Here is a 24,724-nt window from a genome sequence, read left to right on the forward strand (position 1 = left end):
GATTTAAGAGGGATAAAAGATTAATCCATTCATCGATGAAACCAGGACCTGAGGTGCCGGCTTTCAAAAGACAGTCATTCATATATGTCACCAAAGAGAAGAACCTCGAGCATTTATGTCGGTCAATAATTGTCTACTGTTATCAATTGAAAGGTGTGTAGTCACAGCCTCAAAAACCCGCTCGGCTATTAATTTGCTAGGACATGTACACTAACTCTTACAGGAACAGTGTGGGCAAAGGAATGTTAATTGTACATTGTATGAGGCAGCACGGCGCAATGGTCAGCATTGTTGCCTAGGGCGCTGAGGACCCGGGTTCGAATCCCGGCCCTGGGTCACTGTCTGTGTGGTTTGCATATTCTCCCCATGTCTGTGTGGGTTTCACCCCCACAACCCAAAGATGTGCAGGGTAGGTGGAATGGCCATGCTAAATTGCCCCTGAATTGGAAAAAATAATTGGGTGCTATAAATTTATATATTTTTTTAATTGTACATTGTCCGACTTATATTTTCATAAATATAGGCAGACTACAGCATATTAAATCTGGGTAAGAACATAAGAACTAGGAGCAGGAGTAGGCCATCTGGCCCCTCGAGCCTGCTCCGCCATTCAATTAGATCATGGCTGATCTTTTGTGGACTCAGCTCCACTTTCCGGCCCGAACACCATAACCCTTAATCCCTTTATTCTTCAAAAAACTATCTATCTTTACCTTAAAAACATGTAATGAAGGAGCCTCAACTGCTTCACTGGGCAAGGAATTCCATAGATTCACAACCCTTTGGGTGAAGAAGTTCCTTCTAAACTCAGTCCTAAATCTACTTTCCCTTATTTTGAGGCTATGTCCCCTAGTTCTGCTGTCACCCGCCAGTGGAAACAACCTGCCCGCATCTATCCTATCTATTCCCTTCATAATTATAAATGTTTCTATAAGATCCCCCCTCATCCTTCTAAATTCCAACGAGTACAGTCCCAGTCTACTCAACCTCTCCTCATAATCCAACCCCTTCAGCTCTGGGATTAACCTAGTGAATCTCCTCTGCACACCCTCCAGCGCCAGTACGTCCTTTCTCAAGTAAGGAGACCAAAACTGAACACAATACTCCAGGTGTGGCCGCACTAACACCTTATACAATTGCAACATAACCTCCCTAGTCTTAAACTCCATCCCTCTAGCAATGAAGGACAAAATTCCATTTGCCTTCTTAATCACCTGTTGCACTTGTAAACCAACCTTCTGTGACTCATGCACTAGCACACCCAAGTCTCTCTGAACAGCGGCATGCTTTAATATTTTATCGTTTAAATAATAATCCCGTTTGCTGTTATTCCTACCAAAATGGATAACCTCACATTTGTCAACATTGTATTCCATCTGCCAGACCCTAGCCCATTCACTTAACCTATCCAAATCCCTCTGCAGACTTCCAGTATCCTCTGCACTTTTCGCTTTACCACTCATCTTAGTGTCATCTGCAAACTTGGACACATTGCCCTTGGTCCCCAACTCCAAATCATCTATGTAAATTGTGAACAATTGTGGGCCCAACACGGATCCCTGAGGGACACCACTAGCTACTGATTGCCAACCAGAGAAACACCCATTTATCCCAACTCTTTGCTTTCTATTAATTGACCAATCCTCTATCCATGCTACTACTTTACCCTTAATGCCATGCATCTTGGTAAATTGGCTTTTAAAAAAATTTTCCAGCACCCAATTATTCCCCCCCCCCCCCCCCCCCCCCCCCCCCCCGAAATTAGCGTGGCCAATCCACCTACCCTGCACATCTTTGGGTTGTGGGGGTGAAACCCACGCAGACATGGGGAGAATGTGCAAACTCCACACGGACAGTGACCCGGGGCCGGGATCGACCCGGGTCCTCAGCGCCATGAGACAACAGTGCTATCCACTGCGCCACCGTGCCACCCCAAATTGGCTTTAACTGTTACTGATTTGATATATTTTATATTATCAATGGATTTTCAAAACAGTTTCAATACAAGTCCAACAATTTTTGAAAAAACAGTATACACAAAACTGCGAACCAAACATTCTTCAGGAAACATACATTTTTGATTGATGCTAAATATTAATTTCCCAGTGCCCTTGAACACTGGCAATATAACACTCTACAAGTAACATTTCTTTGCCCACAATGTTTCAGTACAGTTTGATGTACATGTCCAAGAAGTGAATGCCTAGAGGGGTTTTCGAGACTGTGACTGCACACCTTTCAATTCCACATTCTGGATAATTACCGATTGATATAAATGCTGCTCTGTTCTGTTTACATTTCTATACGTTTCACAGAGGCTGGCTCTAACAGTATGAACTTTGTGTGAAGATGAGTGTCAAAAATGATACCAAGAATTATGTCTGAGATCTAGATGAACTTGATTGTAAGGTTTGATGGCATAACTAATCATTTTATTATTCCCAACACTTGGGGAAATCAGGATAAAGTTGAAAGAAGATTTGTTAGAGATGTTATTCAGTTGTGACTCACGAAAGGAAATTGGATCAGCACCTCAGGAGAGAAAACGCAGCAAGGCTGTGAGGAAAGGGCTGGGGTTAGCGGCTTTACTCTTGCAGGAAGCTAGCAAGGGTCTGAAGGGCTGAATGGCCACCTTCACGCTCTGATTCTATATAACAAGTCAGGGTCTCCCAAAATGTTCGAGCTGCGGAACCCCGAGTGACCCGATGCAAAATAGTTGCGAACACAGAAATCAAATGTAAACAAGTCGACCATATACATATATATCATCTGTCTATATATATATATATATATATTGAGTGTGTGTTGTAAAATAAATAATCTCTATCTGTATATTTATCAATTATTTATAGAACTATAGCTATGCAGATATTGGGAATTAAGAGAAGAGACACAGTGACAATATATTTCACCAGCTACATCCCCCCCCCCCCCCCCGCCCCCTCCCCTCACATTGACCCATGGCCAAGCCACCCTCCCATGGCCTCCTAACATTTAGGAGTGGGATAATATGGGGAGTGATGCTGGAAATCTGGATCCCATATCGGAGCTATCCCTCCCCCTCACAGATACTCACCGCTCCCTCCTTCATACACGCACAGGTCTCCCACTTTCTCTCTCTCTCTCTCACACACACGCACACACAAGTCTCTCTCTCGGACACACTCACACCCTTCATCTCCCACTCACTCCCCTCTCTCACGCACCTTCACACACACACACACACACACACACACACACACACACACACACCCCCCCCCCCCCGGTATGCACTCATCCCCCCAACTCTCTGGCATGCAAGCATTTCCCTCTCTTGCACATAATTGCCTCAGGCACACTCCTACTTCCCCCCCCCCCGCTCCCCCGCCCCGCTCATGCCCCTCCCCTGCCCCGCTCATGCCCTTCCCCGCTCCCATGTCCTGCCACCCACACCAATTTCCAAGACCCGCTCTTCCCATCAATCCATTGTCCACACACACAGGCTAGATTCTCCAAAAGTAAGCCTCTGATTTGACAAGCAGCTCTGTTGCATTTTTCAAATTTTATAAATGTGCCTGTCCTGCTGTGGGTCCCTCGGAGGCTATCGTGGGCCCCCTTGGTTCCGCAGACCCCAGTTTGGGAACACCTGCTGTAAGTCTTGACTTAAAGCAAAAGAGAGCTTCTGATTTTCTAGGACGTCCACAAATAGTGGGGTGAAGTATAGGGAAATGTAAACTTTACTGATGTTAGAATTTTTCTGCTTTATTTCTATTTTAGACGAGTTTACAAAATCGCAAATGTACTTCATGAGGAAAATCTAAAGTCTTAGTGTAAAGAGTTTAATTGAAATGAAATGAAATGAGAATCGCTTATTGTCACGAGTTGGCTTCAAATGAAGTTACTGTGAAAAGCCCCTAGTCGCCACATTCCGACGCCTGTTCGGGGAGGCTGTTACGGGTTAATTGCAAGTACACTAGGTGACTAAAGGTGCACAACATAATTGAACTACAGATCATATCTGCTACAAAATATGTCTTACTTTAAAAATTTTTTAAATAGGAACGATTTTGCTGCAGCACTGGATCCAAATTTTTCCCAAATAAATTGAGAATATTTTATTCCCCATAATTAATGACTCAAATGCTCCTTTGAACGGTTCATTTTCTGAGTGTACTTGTTTTGAACATATTTTATTTCTGGGTTATTTATTCTAGGGAGATCACATACATTCTCCTGATTTGTAACATTTACAGCTACAGCCTTACGGATCTGTCTGGCTCATTCCAAGAACTTTACTCAGAAATACAGATGGAAATTATTGTGCAATTCTGATTTAAGACTTTCAACGTCAGCATTTTGTGCTTTTTTAAAAAATAATGTTTTAAAGTCAGCTCAACCTACATTATGGAAACTAGATTTAACTAGAAATGAAAAATTGGTCTTTTACTAAAATTTACCATAACCAGGCGGCTGACTTGAGTGGGAAAGTACGTTGATGCTTTATAGATGCCTGTTAAGTAGCTTGTTGACAACTTTGTTTTAAAACTTCCATGTGCAGCTATTATTGAATCATACTTAATAATAATCTTCATTGTCACAAGTAGGCTTACATTAACACAGCTTTTTGCAGTAACAAAAGTTGCACCTAGTCGCCACATTCCAGCGCCTGTTCGGGTACACTGAGGGGGAATTCAGAATGTCCACATTACCTAACAGCATGTCTTTCGGCACTGTGGGAGGAAACCGGAGCACCCGGAGGAAACCCACCCAGACACGGGAAGAACATGCAGACTCCGCACAGACAGTGACCCAGCGGGGAATCAAATCTGGGACCCTGGTGCTGTAAAGCAACATTGCTAACCACTGTGCTACCGTGCTGCCCACTTGACAAATCATCAGGCATCAAAGATGATTAGAGAGTTTCTCTAATTAGGATTGTTGGATTTCCTTACTTTTTTTTCAGTGACATTGTATAGATTTGTAGATATTAATTTATCCTCAAAATTGGAATTGGACGTAACAGAAGGGTAGCCTTGCCTAATGGACCTTAAATGTCACAGCAATATAAAGTAAATGACTATTCATCATGTAATTTATTGGAATGTTCTCTCACTTGTGCTCAATTTGGTTAGTGTGTGCGCAGACTAGTTTACGTATCAGCACGTTTACGTATTGTAATTAGCTACTCATTAAGCCATGCCTAAGAGATGAAAATGAATTGAGCCACTTATCTTCCTGTAACAGTGACATACAGTTTTGACTCTTCAAACCAGTAATTACTCATTTAATGGTAGAAACAGCCCTTTTATAGGGCAATAGACAAATAATTTCCCTATTGAGACCTAACCTGCTTATCATTCTTCGCCGTGAGAAATTCAGCTCCTGTGCTTCAAATGTATGCTGCTAATCAACTCTTTGTTCAATTTGGTTACATAACTGGGAGGTTTCAACACATCAGCTACACTGGTATAATCAATTACTACAAGATATTGCAGCAAATTTCCATATTACTTTATAAGTCATTGTGCCCTAAATTCCAGCTCACTTTTCAGTCTCTGGAGATTCAAATTATGATTAGGGCGGCACGGTAGCACAGTGGGTAGCACAGTTGCTTCACAGCGCCAGGGTCCCAGGGTTGATTCCTGGCTTGGGTCACTGTCTGTGCGGAGTCTGCACGTTCTCCCCGTGTCTACATGGGTTTCTTCCGGGCGCTCCGGTTTCCTCCCACTAGTCCTGAAAGACGTGCTGTTAGGTGAATTGGACATTCTGAATTCTCCCTCAGTGTACCCGAACAGGTGCCGGAGTGTAGTGACTGGGGTATTTTCACAGTAACTTCATTGCAGCGTTAATGTAAACCTACTTCTGACAATAGTAAAGATTATTATTATAGTTGTAATTTTCTGTTCATTTAAATTAATTTGAAATTGGAAATGGGTCATTCCCCAGTTTTACAGTACTGGAGTGACGACAGATGTGAAGTTATATTAACATTTCTTACATTTGAATACTTAATACATGATTCAAAATGCAATTTGCATGGCTCAACCCAAGGGTTAGCTGCAGAGATATTAGTTCTTTAATGAACAGCTTTGATGACAGCCTAGATTCTTTTAAAGCAGTTTAAAAATACTTGGCAGGAATTTGCAGTCAGCATCAAATGGGGGGCACCAGCCTCATCCTTGTTCACAGACTTATTGTGGGCTTTTGGACTGAAAGTTTTGTTCAGCCAACTATCAAAAAAGTGCAGTGCCCTCGATTTAAGACCAAAAAAAAGGCTAAATTATTTTAACTCATTTTAAAATATCCAGCAATAATTTCAATCTGATCTGAAGGAATAAGACTCCACACTTGTTAAAGTTAAATTTCAGCGCCAGAGAGTTGCTTGGCAGTAATTCAGACTCATACTATTGAAAGGATACTTGAGCTGGGATAGATGAGCCTTAACTGTTTCTGGTGAAGTTACTGTGTATGTCAGATAAGTTTAGCGACTTTGCTGTATTCCACGTATTTTAATGGTGAGACTTCTGCTGAGGCATTCATCATGCAGCTTATGGAGAAGGGCATCTTGGACAACAGCTATCTGATTTTCACATTTTAATTGCATGTGTGATCACTGGAAATTTCTGTCCAATTTAGAAGTTAGTAACAAGTGAGTGCCTTAAGACTCACCTTATTCCTACTGCAAAATTCAGCCCAATGTTGTTGCAAAGCTTTTGATGGATAAAATGACACTGGGATAAAATGACTGGGTTGCAATCGTTCTTTTCTGTTATAATTACTTTGTCTAACCTTAGTTTGTCCCATAGTATTTCTATCTTGGAAGAAACGTCTAAAATACCACAAGATTAGGAAGGCAAGTGGAATGTTGGTGTTTATTGCAAGGGGAATGTAATATAAAGGAGATGTTTTACTGCAGCTGCACAGCTGGTGAGATGACATCTGGAATGCTGTGTACAGTTTTCTCATTTTTTAAAAAAAGAGTTGCATTAGAAGCAGTTCAGAGAAGGTTCACTTGACTCATTCCTGAGATGAAGGGCTTATCTTACGAAGAAAGGGTGAACAAGGGTGGCATGGTAGCACAGTGGTTAGCACTGTTTCTCCACAACGCCAGGGTCCCGGGTTCAATTCTCGCTTGGGTCACTGTCTGTGCGGAGTCTGCACGTTCTCCCCGTGTCTGCGTGGGTTTCCTCCCACCAGTCCCAAAAGATGTGCTTGTTAGGTGAATTAGACATTCTGAATTCGCCCTCTGTGCACCCGAACAGGCGCCGGAATGTGGAGACTAGGGGCTTTTCACAGTAATTTAATTGTCGTATTAATTAAAGCCTACTTGTGACAATAATAAAGATTATTATTACATTTAGGGCAGCACGGTAGCATGGTGGTTAGCATAAATGCTTCACAGCTCCAGGGTCCCAGGTTCAGTTCCCGGCTGGGTCACTGTCTGTGCGGAGTCTGCACGTCCTCCCCGTGTGTGCGTGGGTTTCCTCCGGGTGCTCCGGTTTCCTCCCACAGTCCAAAGATGTGCGGGTTAGGTAGATTGGCCATGCTAAATTGCCCGTAGTGTCCTAAAAGTAAGGTTAAGGGGGGGGGGGGGGGTTGTTGGGTTACGGGTATAGGGTGGATACGTGGGTTTGAGTAGGGTGATCATTGCTCGGCACAACATCGAGGGCCGAAGGGCCTGTTCTGTGCTGTACTGTTCTATGTTCTATTTGAGGCTATATCCATTGGAGTTTGGAAGAATGAGAGGTGATCATGTTGAAACATATAATAATATGTTGAGGGGACCCGATAGGGTCGATATCAGGAAGATATTTCCACTTGGTGTTTATTGCAAGGGGAATGGAAAAAAAGATAGTTGCATTAGAAGCAGTTCAGAGAAGGTTCAGGGGAGAACCATGGGACACAGTTTAAGAATAAGAAGTGAGAAGAATTGTTTTCTTCAGAGGATCAATAGTATGTGGAATTCTCTTTGTCAGAAAGCAGCGGAGTCTGGATCATTGAAATTATCCATGGCTGAGATTATTTTTGATAAACAAGGGAGTTGAGGGTTAAGGGGGACAGACAGGAAAGTGGAGTTGAGACCAGAACTAGATCAGCCATGGTCTTTATGGAGGAGCATGCTCAAAGGGCCAAATGATGTACTCTATGTTCCTCCATAAATTCACAATTGCTACTGGCCACTTGCTTTGAAGGCTCTTTTAGAATTGCTTCATAGTAAAAGTTAACAATTCTATTTTTCTGTGCATGTTTTACTTACTCTTCAGATTATAAAAAGGACATAGAAGCACTGACGAAGGTGTGAAAGGGGTTTACCCAGAACCAAGAGGTTGTAATTTTTAGGAAACTTTTACTGAACAGACTAGGCTCTTTTCTCATAAAATGAAGGCTGGAAGGTATCCTGATGGAAGTCTCCGCAATTATGGGGGAGTTTCCAAAGGGGTTAATTTTGAGGAGATGTTCCACTTTTGATGGAAAGCCCAAAGCAAGTGGCCATTAATGTAAGATAGGCACCAATAAATCTAGTGAGACATTGAGGAGGAACCTCTTCACAGAGTGCTGTGAAAGTGGAGCTTGCTAGCGCATAAAATAGTTGGGTTGAATATAGCATGAATGTAAAACAAGGGGAAGCTAGATAAGTACTAGAAAGAAGAGAATCAACCGATATGTTGATTGGCTGGGATGAAGTAAGGTGGGAGGAGGCTCATTTGGAGCATGGACCAACTGGGTCTGATGGTCTGGTGATTTTGGGGCTGTAAATGTCATGTCATTTTATATAAATCTCAGGAGCTGCTAAACTGGATTTTGAAATTTCTGAAGACACTAGATTCAAATCAGCAAAATGCAAACGTCTGGTCTTTGCTGGTGTGATGAATGTAGAAATTGTTATATTATATTTTATATTCTGTTGCAGTAATGTTATTAAAAAGCATGGTTTAGTGGGTGGCATGTGGCGCAGTGGTTAGCAAGGGACTGCGGCGCTGAGGACCCGGGTTCGAATCCTGGCCCTGGGTCACGGTCCGTGTGGAGTTTGCACATTTTCCCCATGTCTGCGTGGGTTTCACCTCCACAACACAAAGCTGTGCAGGGTAGGTGGATTGGCCATGCTAAATTGCCCCTTAATTGGAAAATATTATTTTTTTTCAAAAAGGAGCCTAGTGGGATATAAATGCTGTAATTAATGGGACGAACCCGGTTTTGGCTGAAGTCTGTAATAGGATTTTAAGTTGAAGAGCAGTTTTGCCAAATGCTGTTAGATTGAGCAGCAGTGTATTGGAAGGAACTCTCTCTAAAAGTCTCTACACAGTTGAGCAAATAACCTGGTTTGTTTACTTTATTTATAAGTGGTATTTGAACTGTATTGGTTTGCTTAATTGGAATTAGTGGCAGGTATATATAGTAAGTTCAAGTTTTTCCTTTTATTTAAGAATTGCTTAACTGTTAATTGTAAAGCTATTTCTTTTATAATGTGGTGAATTCTGTGTTGAAATTAAAGTTTATTTTAACATAAAGATACCTATTGGTCAGAGTCACCACTCCTCGGGTGATGTATCCTTTCCTCACAGTTTTACAAATTGAAAAGTTGTTTGGGATTCTAATCCGATATTCTACCAAAACGTGGGGTCTGGTCCAGTATCCTAACGCTGGGGCATGTTGGACAAACAAACTAGCCTTAAATATGAAATGCCTCCTGAATCTCAGAGTCAATTTTAGCTCATTCATTCCTAGGTTGATACCTTTGCAGTCGGCGACATTGTTCGTGTAATGGAGGATTTAGAAACTGTAAAAAGATTTCAAGCTGGTCATGGCGAATGGACAGACAGCATGACTCCAGTAAGTGCCTCTGTAAAGCATATCACAGGCAACACAATTGGCCATTTGGAAATTTCTTGATTAGTACACAAATAATCTATGTCATTGGACCTATTGTATTTAACAGTGTTTATTTGGACATGACCTACTTTACTGTGAATTCAGATGTTTGTCTGTGCAAGCATTCACTTTATCTACTAGATTATTTGTTTGAATGGTTAATTCTCACAATCTTGATTGAAGTGGCCATTCTTCATATGGGAGCCAAGATAATGAATGTTCAGAGGTTATTAAACCATGACTGGGATTATAGCCTAAATTGATGCTGTCTCACCCTGTGCTAGCACCAGAGATGATTGGATTGTGATATGGGTGGCCAGCCTATTTTTGTTGTCCCTCTTCCCCCTGTGACCCAGTGGTATGCAGGTCAGTTGTCAGAGCACTGGTAGGGCTAACTATCTCAGCTTTGACCAGGCGCAATACATTCTTGATCTTGGGGGCTCCAGTATTCACTACCTTGATCGGTTAAATCAGCTCTAGCTGACTAAGAAGTTGCTGTCTTGCTACAATTCACATAAAACACTATATATTTATCGTACAGTGCTATATTCTGGAATCCTCCTTGCACTAAATATTATTTCCATTATACGTCCTGTAGGCACTGGGACAGATCGGGAAGGTACTAAAGGTATACGGTGATGGAGATTTGCGTGTGGGAGTTGGGGGCCAAACCTGGACCTTTAACCCTGCATGTGTAACCACAGCACAACCAGGCGAGGTGGATGCCAACCTCATGACAACAGACAACACAAATGATTCAGCAAGTAAGATGGTTTAAAAAAGAGTATTTTCTTGATTCTGCCTTTTTACTTTAGGTGGAACCTCTTGAACAAGTTTAACAATTTTAGCATCAAATGTCCTTTCCAACTTTCAAAATATGCAAATCTTTGAAGCTAAGTTTGTAAAGTAGAATTGGAAAATGCAGAGAGTTAATAGACCATTTCTAATTCTCACCTTAAAATCTATATAAGGGGGAAATGGATTTTGATTGTTTGTGAAGGGTATTTTAACCCAACGCACCCTACACTAAGGTGACAGAATCCGCTCGGCATCCTGTCTGATTCCATTGTCCACTTACTTTAGCAGAGAGTAAAATCGAGAAGGGTGTAACTGGATGATCAATCTGAATCTGATTTTCCGCATGTCGCATTAGGTTAATGTCACTCTCGATGAGTTTAATTTAACATATGGCAGCTTCAGTGTATTGTCACTTGCCAATTTATTATCATGCACTTCTTTATAATTATCCACCATCAAAACACAAAGGGATATGTTTTCCTCTGGTCTGTTACTTAGCTATGTTTAATTTTCAAACAACATTTTCATTAAAATCTGACCTCTTAAACATCACTGTGTCTCCTGCCAACACAACAAGGCTAAGCCTTTCCGTTAAAATATGTTCATCCTTCAGAAACAGCATCTCACTTTAAAATAGGGATGAAAAATTGAAGGCAGAGAGACAGTCAGTGAGTCAGGGATGTGAGATACTGCTCGCCATAAAAAGTATCGCTTCCAGAAAACCTTCTAAAGTCTGCCTTACCAAGAAAACTTCTATTGGAGAGACAGAAGATGCAGCTTCATTTCTCACTGATAGTGTATCAGAGACAAATGCAGTATTGATCTCACACTTGGACTGTGCCAGTGAGTGATTAAAAGTCCAATATTTAACCCGCTGTTGCCTGTTGTAATCTCTGCAGATTTCGGATAGAATTTTTTCTTCCTCAATTACAGACCTGGGTTGCACATGGCTCCTCTCTGCACTCTGTAATAAAACAGAGGGTATATCCTGTCTCTTCGGAACTGGGGATGTGCCAGGGTGCAGTCAAAGTTTGCGGTAATTTCCTTTTGCACAGATTCTGGATGAGAGTCTGTAAAACATGTTGCAGAAACAGTAGTATTGGACATTTAATATACCCGCAGACCTTATGTGGTCTCGGTCAGTGAGTTGGAGTATCGCACTTTTATAACAATAGGGATGTTGGCAACAAATGGGGGGGGGGGTGTGATGGGGAGATGTTACAAGTAGTTTTTAATTTGTTCTTTTCCCACCCTCCAGTTCCAATTAACTTTATTTTATTTCTTACCTTCTTTACTTAAATTTTGGATAATTGCGCCATTCCTAGGGGTCAGCCAGAGATTAAAGCAATGACATTTCATGACATACCATATGCTTTGAGTAGCCTTATTCCTTTGTTCTTTGCACGCTAAATCAAAACTTAATTTTGACTTTGAGCATAACAATTTCTCCTCTCCAACCCAAATGCATTTCAATCATCAAATCTTCAGAGGTAGAACATTTATTCCCACCAGATTGAGGCATGATTTAAACAAATATTTGTGTGGAGGCCAAAAAAAAGAATGAAGAAGAAATGTGAGATTGGAAGTCCGTAATTTTTGTTTGAGTACAATAAGTGATTCCCTCTCTCTGTACCTGTCCCTTTCAAAACTGCTCCTTGCCCCCTCCTCAAAACATCCTCATCATCTGACATTGCATGCTACTGCCTCATCTTCAGATTTTTTGGGAAGAAAAATAAAATTGTAACATTAACTACTTTCCAACCTTGTACTTAATGAAACATCAACTCAACTCCATAAAACCATAAGAAATAGAAACAGGAGTGCGTCACTCAGTCCTTTGAGCCGGCTCCACCATTCAATAATATCATGGCTGATCTAAAACTCACTAAGTCATCTTTCCTACCTTCTCTCCGTAGCCCTTAATTGCCCTCCTGATTAAAAACCATGGGCCGGCGCAGTGGTTAGCACTGCTGCCTCACGGCGCCGAGGACCGGGTTCGGTCCCGGCCCCGGGTCACTGTCCGTGTGGAGTTTGTACGTGCTCCCCGTGTCTGCGTGGGTCTCACCCCCACAACCCAAAAAGATGTGCAGGGTAGGTGGATTGGCCACGCCAAATTGCCCCTTAATTGAAAAAAATGTTTTTAAAAACCTATCGATCTCAGCCTTGAAAATGTTCAAGAACTTGGGACCACAGCTTCCTGGGGTAAAGAATTCCAAAGAATCACCACTCTTTAAAAGAAGAAATGTTTCCCCAAATTCGTCTTGAATGAGCACCCACCTTATTCTGTGACTATACTCTCTGATCCTACAGTCTCCCATGAGCAGAAACATCCTCCCAACTTGAGAGTAAGAAAGTAGCTCTACAAATGGCTGAGGTCCAGCAAAAAACCTGAAACCTAAAGCACGGATGGTGTGGAGAAAGTGCAGGAGATCCAGGGGTTAGCTGCAACCATGACCTGCGAGGTTTCTTTAGCGCAGTCAAGACCTCCCACGGCCCAAGCACCCAAAACCCCCCTCCACTGCTGATCAAGAATAGAGAGGCAATCAGCGCCCGCTGGAAGGGGAAGACCTCCTTAACAGAGACTCTGTCTTTGACGCCAGTGTCCCCAACTCCATCCTGCTACCCGCCACCATCTCAGCCCCAACTTGGCCCGAGGTAGCAAAGGCTATCTGACAGCTAAAGAATAATAAGGCATTAGGAGCAGATGGAATCCCGCTGAAGCTCTAAAACATGGCCGAGAAGCACAGTTGGTGGGAATTGATTACCTTATTTCCATTATCTGGAAGGAGCAGAACATACCAGGAGAGCCCAGAGATGCTGTAATCGTGGACCTCTTCAAGAAAGTTGAACAGTTGAACTGTAGGAGGAATTTCCCTGCTGTCAGTCATAAGACCATCAGACATAGGAGCAGAATTAGGTCACTCGGCCCATTGAGTCTGCTCCGCCATTCAATCATGGCTGAAAATCTCTCATCCCCATTCTCCTGCATTCTCCCCATAACCCCTGATCCCATTATTAATCAAGAACCTATCTATCTCTGTCTTAAATACACTCAGTGATTTGGCCTCCACAGCCTTCTGCGGCAAAGAGTTCCACAGATTCACGACCCTCTGGCTGAAGAAATTCCTCCTCATCTCTGTTTTGAAGGATCGTCCCTTTAGTCTGAGATTGTGTGACCTCTGGTTCTAGTTTTTTAGGGAACGTCATCTCAAAAGTCCTCCTTAATCGCCTTCACCCTGTGGTTGAAGAGTTCCTCCCGGAGCCCCATGTGCATTCGCTCACTTAAGAGGCACAACGGACATGATCTTTACCATGTGGCAACTACAAGAGAAATGCAGGGAACAGCACTAACCCTTGTACATAACCTTCTTTGACCTCACAAAGGCCTTTGACACTCAACCGTGAGGGATTATAGAGCAACCTCCTCTGTTTCAACTACCTCCAAAAACTCATCACCATCCTCCGTCTGCTCCATGATGACATGCAAGCCGTGATCCTAACCAACAGATCGACCACAGACCCAATTCACATTCGGACTGGGGTCAAGCATGGTTGTGTCATCACCCCGATGCTCTTCTCGATCTTCCTTAGTGCAATGTTCCATCTCACCCTCAGCATGCTCCCCGCTGGAGTGAAGCTAAACTACAGAACAAACGGGAACCTCTGCCTGCCTACAGGCCAGATGCAAGGTTATTGAACTACAGTGTGCAGACGATGCTTGCATCTGCACACACTTGGAGGCCGAGCTCCAAGCCACCATCAACACTTCACTGAGGCATACAAGAACATGGGCCTTACACTACAACCATAAAACAAAGGTCCTCTACCAACCTGCCCCTCCTTCACAGTACTGCCGTCCCGGTTGTCAAAATCCACGACAAGGCCTTACAACGTGGACCACTTTCCAAACCTTGGGAGCCTACTGTCAACAAGGGTAGACGTTGACAACATGGTTCAATATCACCTTTAGTGTGCCAATACAGCGCAGTCTTTGATCGCCTGAGGAAGAGTGTGTTTGAAGACCAGGACCTCCGATCTGGCACCAAGCTCATGGTCTACAGAACAGTGTGATATCTGCCCTCCGAGATGGCTCAGAGATGGGGATCTACAAACAGCAGGCACCACAAAACATTGGAGAAATACCACCAGTGCTGCCTCCGCAAGATCCTGCAAATTAATTGGCAGGATGGACGCACCAAAGCCCGTGTTGTCACTCAGGCCAACATCCCCAGCATCAAAGTATTGACCACTCTCGATCAGCTCCTCATGCCTGACTTTGAGCTTCGACACGGCAAGCGAGCCCCAGGATAGCAGAGGCAATGCTTCAAGGACATCCTGAAAGCCTCCGTGAGGAAGTGAAACTTTCCCACTGACACCACGGAATCCCAGGCCCAAGACCCGCATCTGGAAAGGAGCTCAGTACCCCGAGAGCAAGGGGAAGCCAAGCGTCGACAGTGAAACCCCACCCACCCACTCCTCTGACCACCGCCGCCCCACCTGTAACAGAGACATTGGATTCAGCCACTTGAGAACTTATTTTTAGTATGGAAGCAAGTCATCCTGAACTCCGAAGGACTGCCAAAGAAGATGAAGAATTAATTATTTTTTAAAAATTCAGAGTACCCAATTATTATTTTTCCAATTAAGGGGCAATTTAGTGTGGCCAATCCACCTACCCAGCACATCTTTAGGTTGTGGGGGTGAAACCCACGCAGACACGGGGAGAATGTGCAAACTCCAAACGGACAGTGACCCAGAGCCGGAATCAAACCTGGGTCCTCAGCACCCCGGTGCTAACCACTGCGCCACCGTGCTGCCCTATGAAGAATGAATTCTGATCATGTTCACCAAATGCTCCTCTGGCCCCATCCTTTCCTTCTGTTTAACAGGATGAATTTTGTCTGCTTTGGTTTCTGGTTGACTGACAGGAAATGTGCAATTATCTGAAAGCTCAGTCAATTCCATAATTCGATACACACAAGCCCTGACACATACCTCTGCAAAGTCAAGCGCGTCAGATTTTAATTACCACTTTTTTTTTACTAATCTAATTATTCTGAATTTAGAGTCACACCCAGCACCTGAAACTAATAGCAAGGGTATTTGAATATTGTTTTAAAATAAATCTTATATTTATAGCTTCTAACATTTTCTTTTGTCTTTTATCTTTAACTTATGAGTTGGTGCAGCTAGGAATCTTTTATTATTAGTACTATTAAAATAAGCTTTGACCCGGATATTTTGAGTGCGCTCTGGAGAATTAGTGGTGCAATGGGTGAGAAACCGACCTTTCACTTTGAGAACATTGATATAAATTCGGCAGAGGTTGATGGTAGGGCGATCACGTGCGAGTGATCTTTGTGAATAAGCTTTGGCCCACAGCGTGCCACTGTCCAATTCACTGGCAATTGGTGTGAGGTTTGCAATTCCAATTGGAACCCACAAGGATTGCTGATGTTGAGAGGAGTTGTGGAGCATGTTGTTGGACCAAAAGTAAAATCGATTTTCTCAGAGTTATTACTACGTGGATAGAGTTCATTTGGGCCATTGAGCCCATACTGGCTTTCTGATGGGCAGTCAATCCAATTCCAGCTCTGACCCTTTAGCCCTGCACGTTTATTTCCCTTTCCCTCAAGTGCCCACCCAGCTACCTTTCTGAAGATCATTGATTGGCTCTGCTTCCACCATGCTAGTAGGTACCAAGTTCCAGGTCATTACCATTCATTGTGTAAAAAAAAAGTTCTCCCCCTGCCCTGTATTTCTTCTATTTTGTAGTAATTGATCAGGGTTTCCTTCTTGACAAGTCTGATGACCCTACTGGGAATGTGCAATTCATGGAAGTTCCCTAAGGAATAATTTGGCTGAACTCTAATTTCCCCATTTCCTAATTCATTTGGAGATCTGGCACAGACTCAAAGGGCTGGATTCTCCAAAAATAGGGCTATGTCCCCACGCCGGCTGGCAAAAACGCTGGCGTTTCACTCCCCAGTTTCCTGCAAAAAATAAAGAGCAATTCACTTACCTGCAGGGAGCTAGCAGGGACCCTTCGTGAAACTTGCAGCTTTGGATGCGGATTCGGGCTCCCGCACGTCCAGTTCCGAGTCCACGCATGTGCTGCGTGCCAGCGGCCGTGCCGTGCCGAGCGCCATGGCGGACTCGGACCACAGACCATCACCAAGAAAGAAGGATCCCCCCCGATAGGCCCCGCACCCCTCCATCGGACCAGCTTGATCGCTGCCCCCCCCCCGTGCTCTATCCCACTGCGGGGCTACGAGGAATCCAGCCCACAATGTGTCCAATAGCTGCTTCCTCTGCTCTGACAATTCTGTGAACGTTACTTTTTTTTAAAAATTACAATTAAGGGGTAATTTAGCGTGGCCAATCCACCTACCCTGCACATCTTTAGATTGTGGGGACCCACATAGACACAGGGAGAGTGTGAAAGTTACTTTGTGAAAGTTGGTGAATATTGGAAAGTGCCTATTGACCTTTGCCCCTGCATTAAGTCGGTGCTTTGGGGGGAAAATAAGAATGAACAGGAAAAGAGAAACTATCTGCAAATTTTAAAAGAAATCTGCACCTTGCATCGTCCCAGAACTGACTTGGCTGTGTCAAATACCGCTGTGGAATCACAATGTGGAACTTCAAACAATGTTGGCAGATAGAAGAAAGAATTATCTTTTTGTTCATAACTGTAGGTTCAGTCATCTCTGTCCTGGAAAAATTGCTGTCAGAGTCAACTGATCAGGACAATCCCGGACGGATAGTACTGGAGGCAGCCCATGGGAATGCTGCAAAGGTTCGGGATTTAGTTCAGAAATATCCAGAGAAGGCAAGTGTGGATGTTTACTCTGAATGTTCCTCTACCTTCATGGCACAGCTTTATTTCATGCTAAATTATATTTTTGTCGAACTGAGAGACATTACTGCTGCAAGGACGGTGTTTCTGCAGAGTCGTTCTATTCACTTTATGCCTCAAAAGTCGCAAAGTGTGTGGCGATTTAAGCTTTGCCTGTGGTCCGAAGTAAAGAGTTTCCAGCTTCATGTCAAAGTTACAGGAACATTGGCGTAAAATTGCCTATTCAAAATTTCCTCACTCTCAAAGGCTTCCCTTCAAGGTTCTGATCAGGAAATTACCCCCAGCAAGTGGCCCTGGAATTGCTGTGGATTTTGAAGAAATTGTACAAAATGAGTAGCAAAATGAGCTCAAGTGCTTCAGCACGGAGTGATATCAGTTACAAGAAAAGTCAGAACGCAATCTCGTACTTTGCATCAAAGCGAAACAGCAATGTTGTTACTGGCTATTCTCCCACTCGGATCATTTACTCCCCATTTAAAAAGTATTCGGCTTTCTGCACAAATTTTATTTTTTAACCAAATGTCTTCTGACTTGCATCAATGCAATTGCCATGGATGTTTCCATTTTCTTTTGTCACTGTTTAGATGGGCTTTCTTTCAACAGAACTTTTTACCCAAACTTACTAAGATAGTGTTATTTTAAGCTCACAGTTAAGTACTACTGGCCTTTAGAGTTTAGTCGACCTCCGAGAGTTGCATATTCAAGTCAAGCAAAGGCATCAGAGCAACAATGTGATCTTGTGTATATTATAGATTTGCTAGGAATCCATATGAAGTGCTAAATTGCATTGTCTGATTTGATGCGATGCTACACTTATTATGTAGGATGTGCGCAAGCTAATTTTGACTTTAAACGGCCGCATGGAATTTGACCATTGCAACAATTGTTCAACCAATGCTGATATGGAATTTACTCATCATGGGCTAATAACTTAGACAGATCATCTTCTCTTCCCTAATTTCAATGAAGGCAGCTGTCAAAGCACAAAGGCAATGAGAATATAAAATATTTAGTTTGAGAATTAACATTTTCACAGTCCCTGAAGGTAACCCTTCCACAGTAAAACAAATAAAACTAGTACCTCTGTTGAATGTAATATCAGCCTCAAAGTACAATTCTCAATAAGGCAGTAAACTAATCCCGTAATGGGTTCTGTTGAAATGACTGCATGTTACACTGCTACCCAGAATCAATTTTAACACAACAATGGTGCCCATAATGTTGCTTGGCTGTTCTTTCACGTAAGTAGCCCTCACAACTCACTCCCACCTGCAATGCTTATGAGTTAGAGGAAATATTAGGACCCATTGATGTGAAAGGCTGTTTTTTATTCACTGACATCCTAAGAGAGTGGAGACCACGCCAGATACAGCAGAAACAGCTGCTTATGAAACAGTCACTCATTCTTCTCTGTTGCGCAGGTCGACGTAATGAATCAGGGAAAGACGGCATTGCAGGTGGCTGCCCACCAGGGACACATTGAGGTGGTGAAAATTCTTCTGCAGGCAAATGCAAAGCTCGAGATTCATGATGAGGATGGTGACACGGCCTTGCATTATGCATCATTTGGGTACGAATGGGTTTTTTAAAAATGCGTGTGTCAATGGTTCTGTAACCAAGTCAGGGTCTTATTTTTGGTAAATAATTTTGGTGCCTGTTGGAACCCTTTTAGCCTTCCAGTCGGAAAACATACCAAGTGTACGTGGCTGATGGGTTTTTTGGCTGTGATGAATTGACCGGCCTGCCCACATTGCTTCCCAGATAGCACAGCTGAAACAGAAAGCTCTTCACCAGTTACACGCACACATCCACAATGTGATGTGGCATGTTGCTGCATCACCCCACTATTTTATGCTATTATCTCATTTCCCAACGTGTAGAAAACAATCAGCACAATGCTCTAGATGCCAAATGCTAGCCCGTTAAGAGGGTGCTTTACTATAATTTAAATGTGTACAATTTATATATTTTAAGCATATCTAATTTGAGAATTTAGCAGCCTCAACAGCATTAAAATGAGCAGCGAAATCCAATTCCCAGGACCAATTTGCCATCATCCCCTAGAGTTGTTCACCTCATCATTTTTGAAAACATAGAACATTACAGCACAGTACAGGCCCTTCGGCCCTCGATGTTGCGCCGACCTGAGAAACCACTCTAAAGCCCATCTACACTATTCCCTTATCATCCATATGTTTATCCAATGGCCATTTAAACATTACAATTTATGTCTGAAAGCTCCTTCACAAATGGAAGTTTCAAAGGCAGTTGCTAAGAAGTTGCAGAGTTGGAACAAGACTTAGTTGTTCTTTCTTTTCTTTTCCTGACCGTGTTGTCTTTTTCAGCATGGTAACGTGCCTGGCAGCATGGGAGCTCAGTGGTTAGCACTGTTGCTTCATAGCTCCAGGGTCCCAGGTTCGATTCCCGGCTTGGGTCACTGTCTGTGCGGAGTCTGCACGTTCTCCCAGTGTCTGCGTGGGTTTCATCCGGGTTCTCCGGTTTCCTCGCACAGTCCAAAGATGTGCAGGTTGGGTGGATTGGCCATGCTAAATTGCCCCTAGTGTTCAGAAAAAAGGTTAGGTGGGGTGACTGGGTTATGGGGATGGATTGGCGGTGGGGGGCTCTTTCCAAGGCCCGGTGCAGACTCCTTCTGCACTGTACATTCTATGAATTCAAAGTAATCAGGTATTTTTCTAAATGGTCAACCTCTCTAACACAGGGTAAAATGGGCAGATATCTGTCCCACCACACTCACACCATTTGTTCCTTTCTAATTTTGCAGTTGAGATTTGTGCACGAATGGGAAGTGCCTGCAACCTTGTAGTTTGTCATGTCAAAATTAAGGCCAATTTAAAAATTCATTCGATTTTCTAGTCATCCACATGCCTACGTTAAATCAACATCCAGAGTTCCTTGGAACTGTGCAGTTGAAATGAGTGTAATAAGCCCTATAACAGGATTGGTAGTAGATCTTAAAGCTATTTCTAAACCATTTTTGTTGCAGTAGTTGGCCATGTTCATTTGGTACATCTACCATATTGGGACAATGGGTTTCTCAAAGCTAATCCCCCTCTCCCTATATTTCGAGGAGAAAGAGCAATGCAGAGATGGGTCCCAGCAGGGGCAGAGGGTTCCCGCCAGCTGGTACACTCACACCCGCACACGTATACACTCAAAAACCTACCTACTACATACTGCTGTCCGTAACTCTGCCATTTGCTGAAAATAACCATGACATTGAAACCTCTAATGACTGTTATTGTAAGCAGCACCCTCAACATTCCTCCCTCCATTTCCTTTCAGAAAGCTGAGACATCATACAAATTGAGTAATAAATGCAGGGTAAACTCCAGAATAGTTGATGACTGTAACTCAATCGTATTTTTTTTGAACCAAAACAATATGAAGATGATATCCTCTGATCTTTGTTACAAAAGATCATTTTCAGCTTAAGAAAATAGTGTTTAGAGATGTTGGTAAAATTCCCAGCTTTCCCAAGATTTCTTCCAAAAGATTCAGACTTGCCGGATATGAAGAAATGTTTTTGTCTTCACCATACCAACAACTACCTGATTGGAACCGTATCGTTTGAAGTTATGGTTCACAGAAACCTGCAACAAGCCTGCACCATTTAATTTGAGTGAAGTTGTCTAACAGTTCCGGTTGACAGCTATATTTGGTTTTGAGTGCTGGCTCTGTGTAGCTGCCTGGCCATGGAAAGCAGGGTGTTAACAAATGCACTGACCGCTACTTGACAGTCAGTGTCCAGCGGCAGTTAACAGTTGGCAAGGCGGCCTTTTCACCTGTTTTTCCTAACCTTAAAATGGTGAATAAGTAATTTAAAAACATTATCGAGTGTTGAACTGTGCAGGAGCTGCTTCAAGTTTGCTTCCTGCTGATTGGTGCAGGAATAACCAGCTGAACTGGCCGGTCTCCATCAGTAACCAGTAACTGTGCATGTTCTCCACAGAAACCAGCCTGAGGTGGCCAAACTGCTGCTCAGCAAAGGTGCGAATGTCAACCTACTGAATGCTTCCACGTGTTCTGCTCTGCACATTGCAGTAAACAAGGGCTTTACGGAAGTGGTGCGTGCACTTTGTGAATATAACTGCAATGTCAATCTGCAGGTGAGAGAACACCTACTGCCACTTCTAAAAAAAAATAAGATGGACTGAAAGGCTGTTGGCGCTAGGAATGTGTTAGCCTGGTTATTTAATGGGAGTAATGTCTGAATGCAGTGCAGAAGAAGGCCATTTGGCTCAGCTTGTCTGAACTGGCTCTCTGAATGAACAAATCACTTAGTGCTGTTGTCCTGCCTAGAAAACAGGCTAACTCCCTTCTGAATGTTTCAACTGAACCTGCCTCCACCACACTCCCAGGCAGTACATTCCAGATCTTATCCAATCGCTGTACAAATAAGTTTCTCCTCCTAACGCTCCTGCTTCTTTTGCAAATTACTTTACATCTGTGCCATCTCGTTCTGTAGTGGGAACTGTTTCTCCCTATACACTCTCTACAGACCCCCGTGATTTTGAATGCCTCTATCAAATCTCCACCTTCTGTTCCCCACAGTAAACAGCCATAACCTCTCCAATCGATAAACACGTCTGAAGTTTCTTATCCCTGGAACAATTCTTGTAACCAAATGATCAACACCAAAGTGTCCTCTAACACAATGGGAGGAGTGGCGCGAAGTGCAACTTGGTGAAAGGGGATGTGGAAGTGGGGACATCATTCAAAACACTCTCTCCCCCTCCCCTCGGGCACAGTGCTTTGCTCACCTGCACACTAGCGAGCCAACTGCAGTAACCTTGTGAAAGAAGCAGCCTATAGTTGGAGGAGAAGCTCCATTCAGCATCTTCCATTGAAACTTACTGACCAGCATTGTGAAGGTGGCTCCAGGAGCCAAGTAGAAGGGGTTTGGGAACTGCATCTGGCCCTCGAGGCCTTCACTGTATCAACACACATTCACGTCAAGCTGGTGGGGAAGACTAACCACAGGTATTCTTTCAATCAATTAAATGTGCAGGCTTGGTGAACACATCCTCAACTCAACTGTTTTGCCCTTTCCAGGATTCGTATGGAGACACCCCTCTGCATGATGGAATTGCGAAGGACTATAGAGACATCATTGAAATCCTGACAGAGGTGCCGAGCATCGACTTCACTCAACTAAATAATCGTGGTTTCAACTTGCTTCACCACGCAGCCTTAAAAGGCAACAAACAGTAAGAACCAGCTGAATGACTGACATATTGCAAATTGGTCTTTGTAAATATCCTGCAATACGCAGTGTGAGGAAATTACAAGCACTAATCCTAAAACATTACAGAGCAGATATTGGAAACCCAGACAGCAACCATTTTGTTCCCCAAATACAAGAGTTCCAAATGTTAATCAAGAATTTCAGGGTCTTTTCAATTTTTCCACATCACCCACAAAGGTGCTTTTTAAAATTTAACAGCCGTGACTTTTTTTAAAAATTATTTAATGGGATGTGAGTGCAGCTAACCAGGCAAGCAGTTTTATTGCCCATTCCTTTTCTTCTTCTTCTAAAGTTTTTCCCATTAAGGGGCAATTTAGTGTGGCCAATCCACCCCAGCTCCACATCTTTGGGTTGTGGGGGTGAAATGTGCAAACTCCACACGGACAGTGACCCAGAGCCGGAATATGGAGATGGAGAGGGGGGGACTTGCAATGAAACACCCTGCCTACGCGCAGAGTCCCAAACAATGGGAGGCCCCTGTGCTGGCCGGTGGTTATGGGGCCTGTTAGCTCCGGATCTATTAGGAGGCAATCTGGGCCAACATCAGGCTCTGATTTTTCGAATCCCCTAAGAGTGGGAAAACATTGTCGCAAGTTTGTTGAGAGGTGATGGTGACTTGGAGAGAGAGAGAGCGGTAACGAGGATCTGTGAAAAATATTATTTTAAAAAGCAGCAGGCAGGTTTCTGACCCAATGCTGAGGAGGTCAGATAGCCGAGGAGGTCAGATAGCCGAGGAGGTCAGATAGCCGAGGAGGTCAGATAGCCGAGGAGGTCAGATAGCCGAGGAGGTCAGATAGCCAGGCAGGCAGCCTGAGCCGGCACTGAGGTTGTCAAGCTTGCTTCAGGGGTGAGAGCCTGCGAGTGGCAAGTGAGGAGGTAGACGTTGGCTGGCAGTCATCAAGGGGAGCAGCTGAGGAGAATGGGAGGGCAACCTAAAAATATTTAACAAACAGCAGCAGATTCTGACCCAACCGAGGGTGAGGTGCGGTCAGATAGCCAGGCAGCCGTCATGTCAGGGCATGGGGGGGGGGTGACATCATTGAGGGTAAAGTCATCGTGTCATTCAGGGCAGTGCCCAGAAATAAAGGTGAACGCAGGTCCCACAAAGTGCAAGTCCGCCACTATGGTGGTGAGCTGCCTTCTTGAACCACTGCAGTCCATATGGTGTAGGCACACCCACAGTGCTGTTAGCGAAGGGAGTTCCATGATTTTGACCCAGCGACAGTGAAGGAATGGCGATTTATTTCAAAGGCAGGATAGTGAGTGGCTTGGAGAGGAACATCCTCTGATGGGCTCCCCATGCATCTGCTACCCTTGTCCTTCTAGATTGGAGACATCACAGCTTCGGAAGGTGATGCCGAGGGAAGCCTTTAGAACATAGAACATAGAACACTACAGCGCAGTACGGGCCCTTCGGCCCTCGATGTTGCGCCGACCTGTGAAACCATCTGAAGCCTATCTGACCTACACTATTCCATTTTCATCCATATGTCTATCCAGTGACCACTTAAATGCCCTTAAAGTTGGCGAGTCTACTACTGTTGCAGGCAAGGCGTTCCACACCCCTACTACTCTCTGAGTAAAGAAACTGCCTCTGACATCTGTCCTATATCTCATACCCCTCAATTTAAAGCTATGTCCCCTCGTGTTGGTCATCACCATCCGAGGAAAAAGACTCTCACTGTCCACCCTATCTAACCCTCTGACTATCTTATATGTCTCTATTAAGTCACCTCTCAGCCTTCTCCTCTCTAACGAAAACAACCTCAATTCCCTGAGCCTTTCCTCGTAAGACCTTCCCTCCATACCAGGCAACATCCTAGTAAATCTCCTCTGAACCCTTTCCAAAGCTTCCACATCCTTCCTATAATGTGGTGACCAGAACTGCACGCAGTACTCCAGGTGTGGCCGCACCAGAGTTATGTACAGCTGCAGCATGACCTTGTGGTTCC

At 43.7% G+C, this 24,724-nt stretch overlaps 1 protein-coding gene across 6 annotated transcripts in view; it reads left to right on the forward strand.

Annotated features, from left to right (window-relative positions):
- The window catches only part of mib2 (MIB E3 ubiquitin protein ligase 2), a 290,271-nt gene that overhangs the window by 233,997 nt on the left and 31,550 nt on the right, over positions 1-24,724 (forward strand). For all 6 annotated transcript variants that reach the window (XM_038773655.1, XM_038773656.1, XM_038773658.1 and 3 more), the window contains 6 exons: positions 9,706-9,810; positions 10,448-10,613; positions 17,346-17,479; positions 18,928-19,076; positions 21,477-21,633; positions 22,580-22,734. In XM_038773655.1, the coding sequence (XP_038629583.1) occupies positions 9,706-9,810; positions 10,448-10,613; positions 17,346-17,479; positions 18,928-19,076; positions 21,477-21,633; positions 22,580-22,734 (866 nt within the window). The remainder of the gene's footprint in view (positions 1-9,705; positions 9,811-10,447; positions 10,614-17,345; positions 17,480-18,927; positions 19,077-21,476; positions 21,634-22,579; positions 22,735-24,724) is intronic.

The sequence above is a fragment of the Scyliorhinus canicula genome, chromosome 16 (assembly GCF_902713615.1).
Source record: "Scyliorhinus canicula chromosome 16, sScyCan1.1, whole genome shotgun sequence".
NCBI classification, from domain to species: Eukaryota; Metazoa; Chordata; class Chondrichthyes; order Carcharhiniformes; family Scyliorhinidae; genus Scyliorhinus; species Scyliorhinus canicula.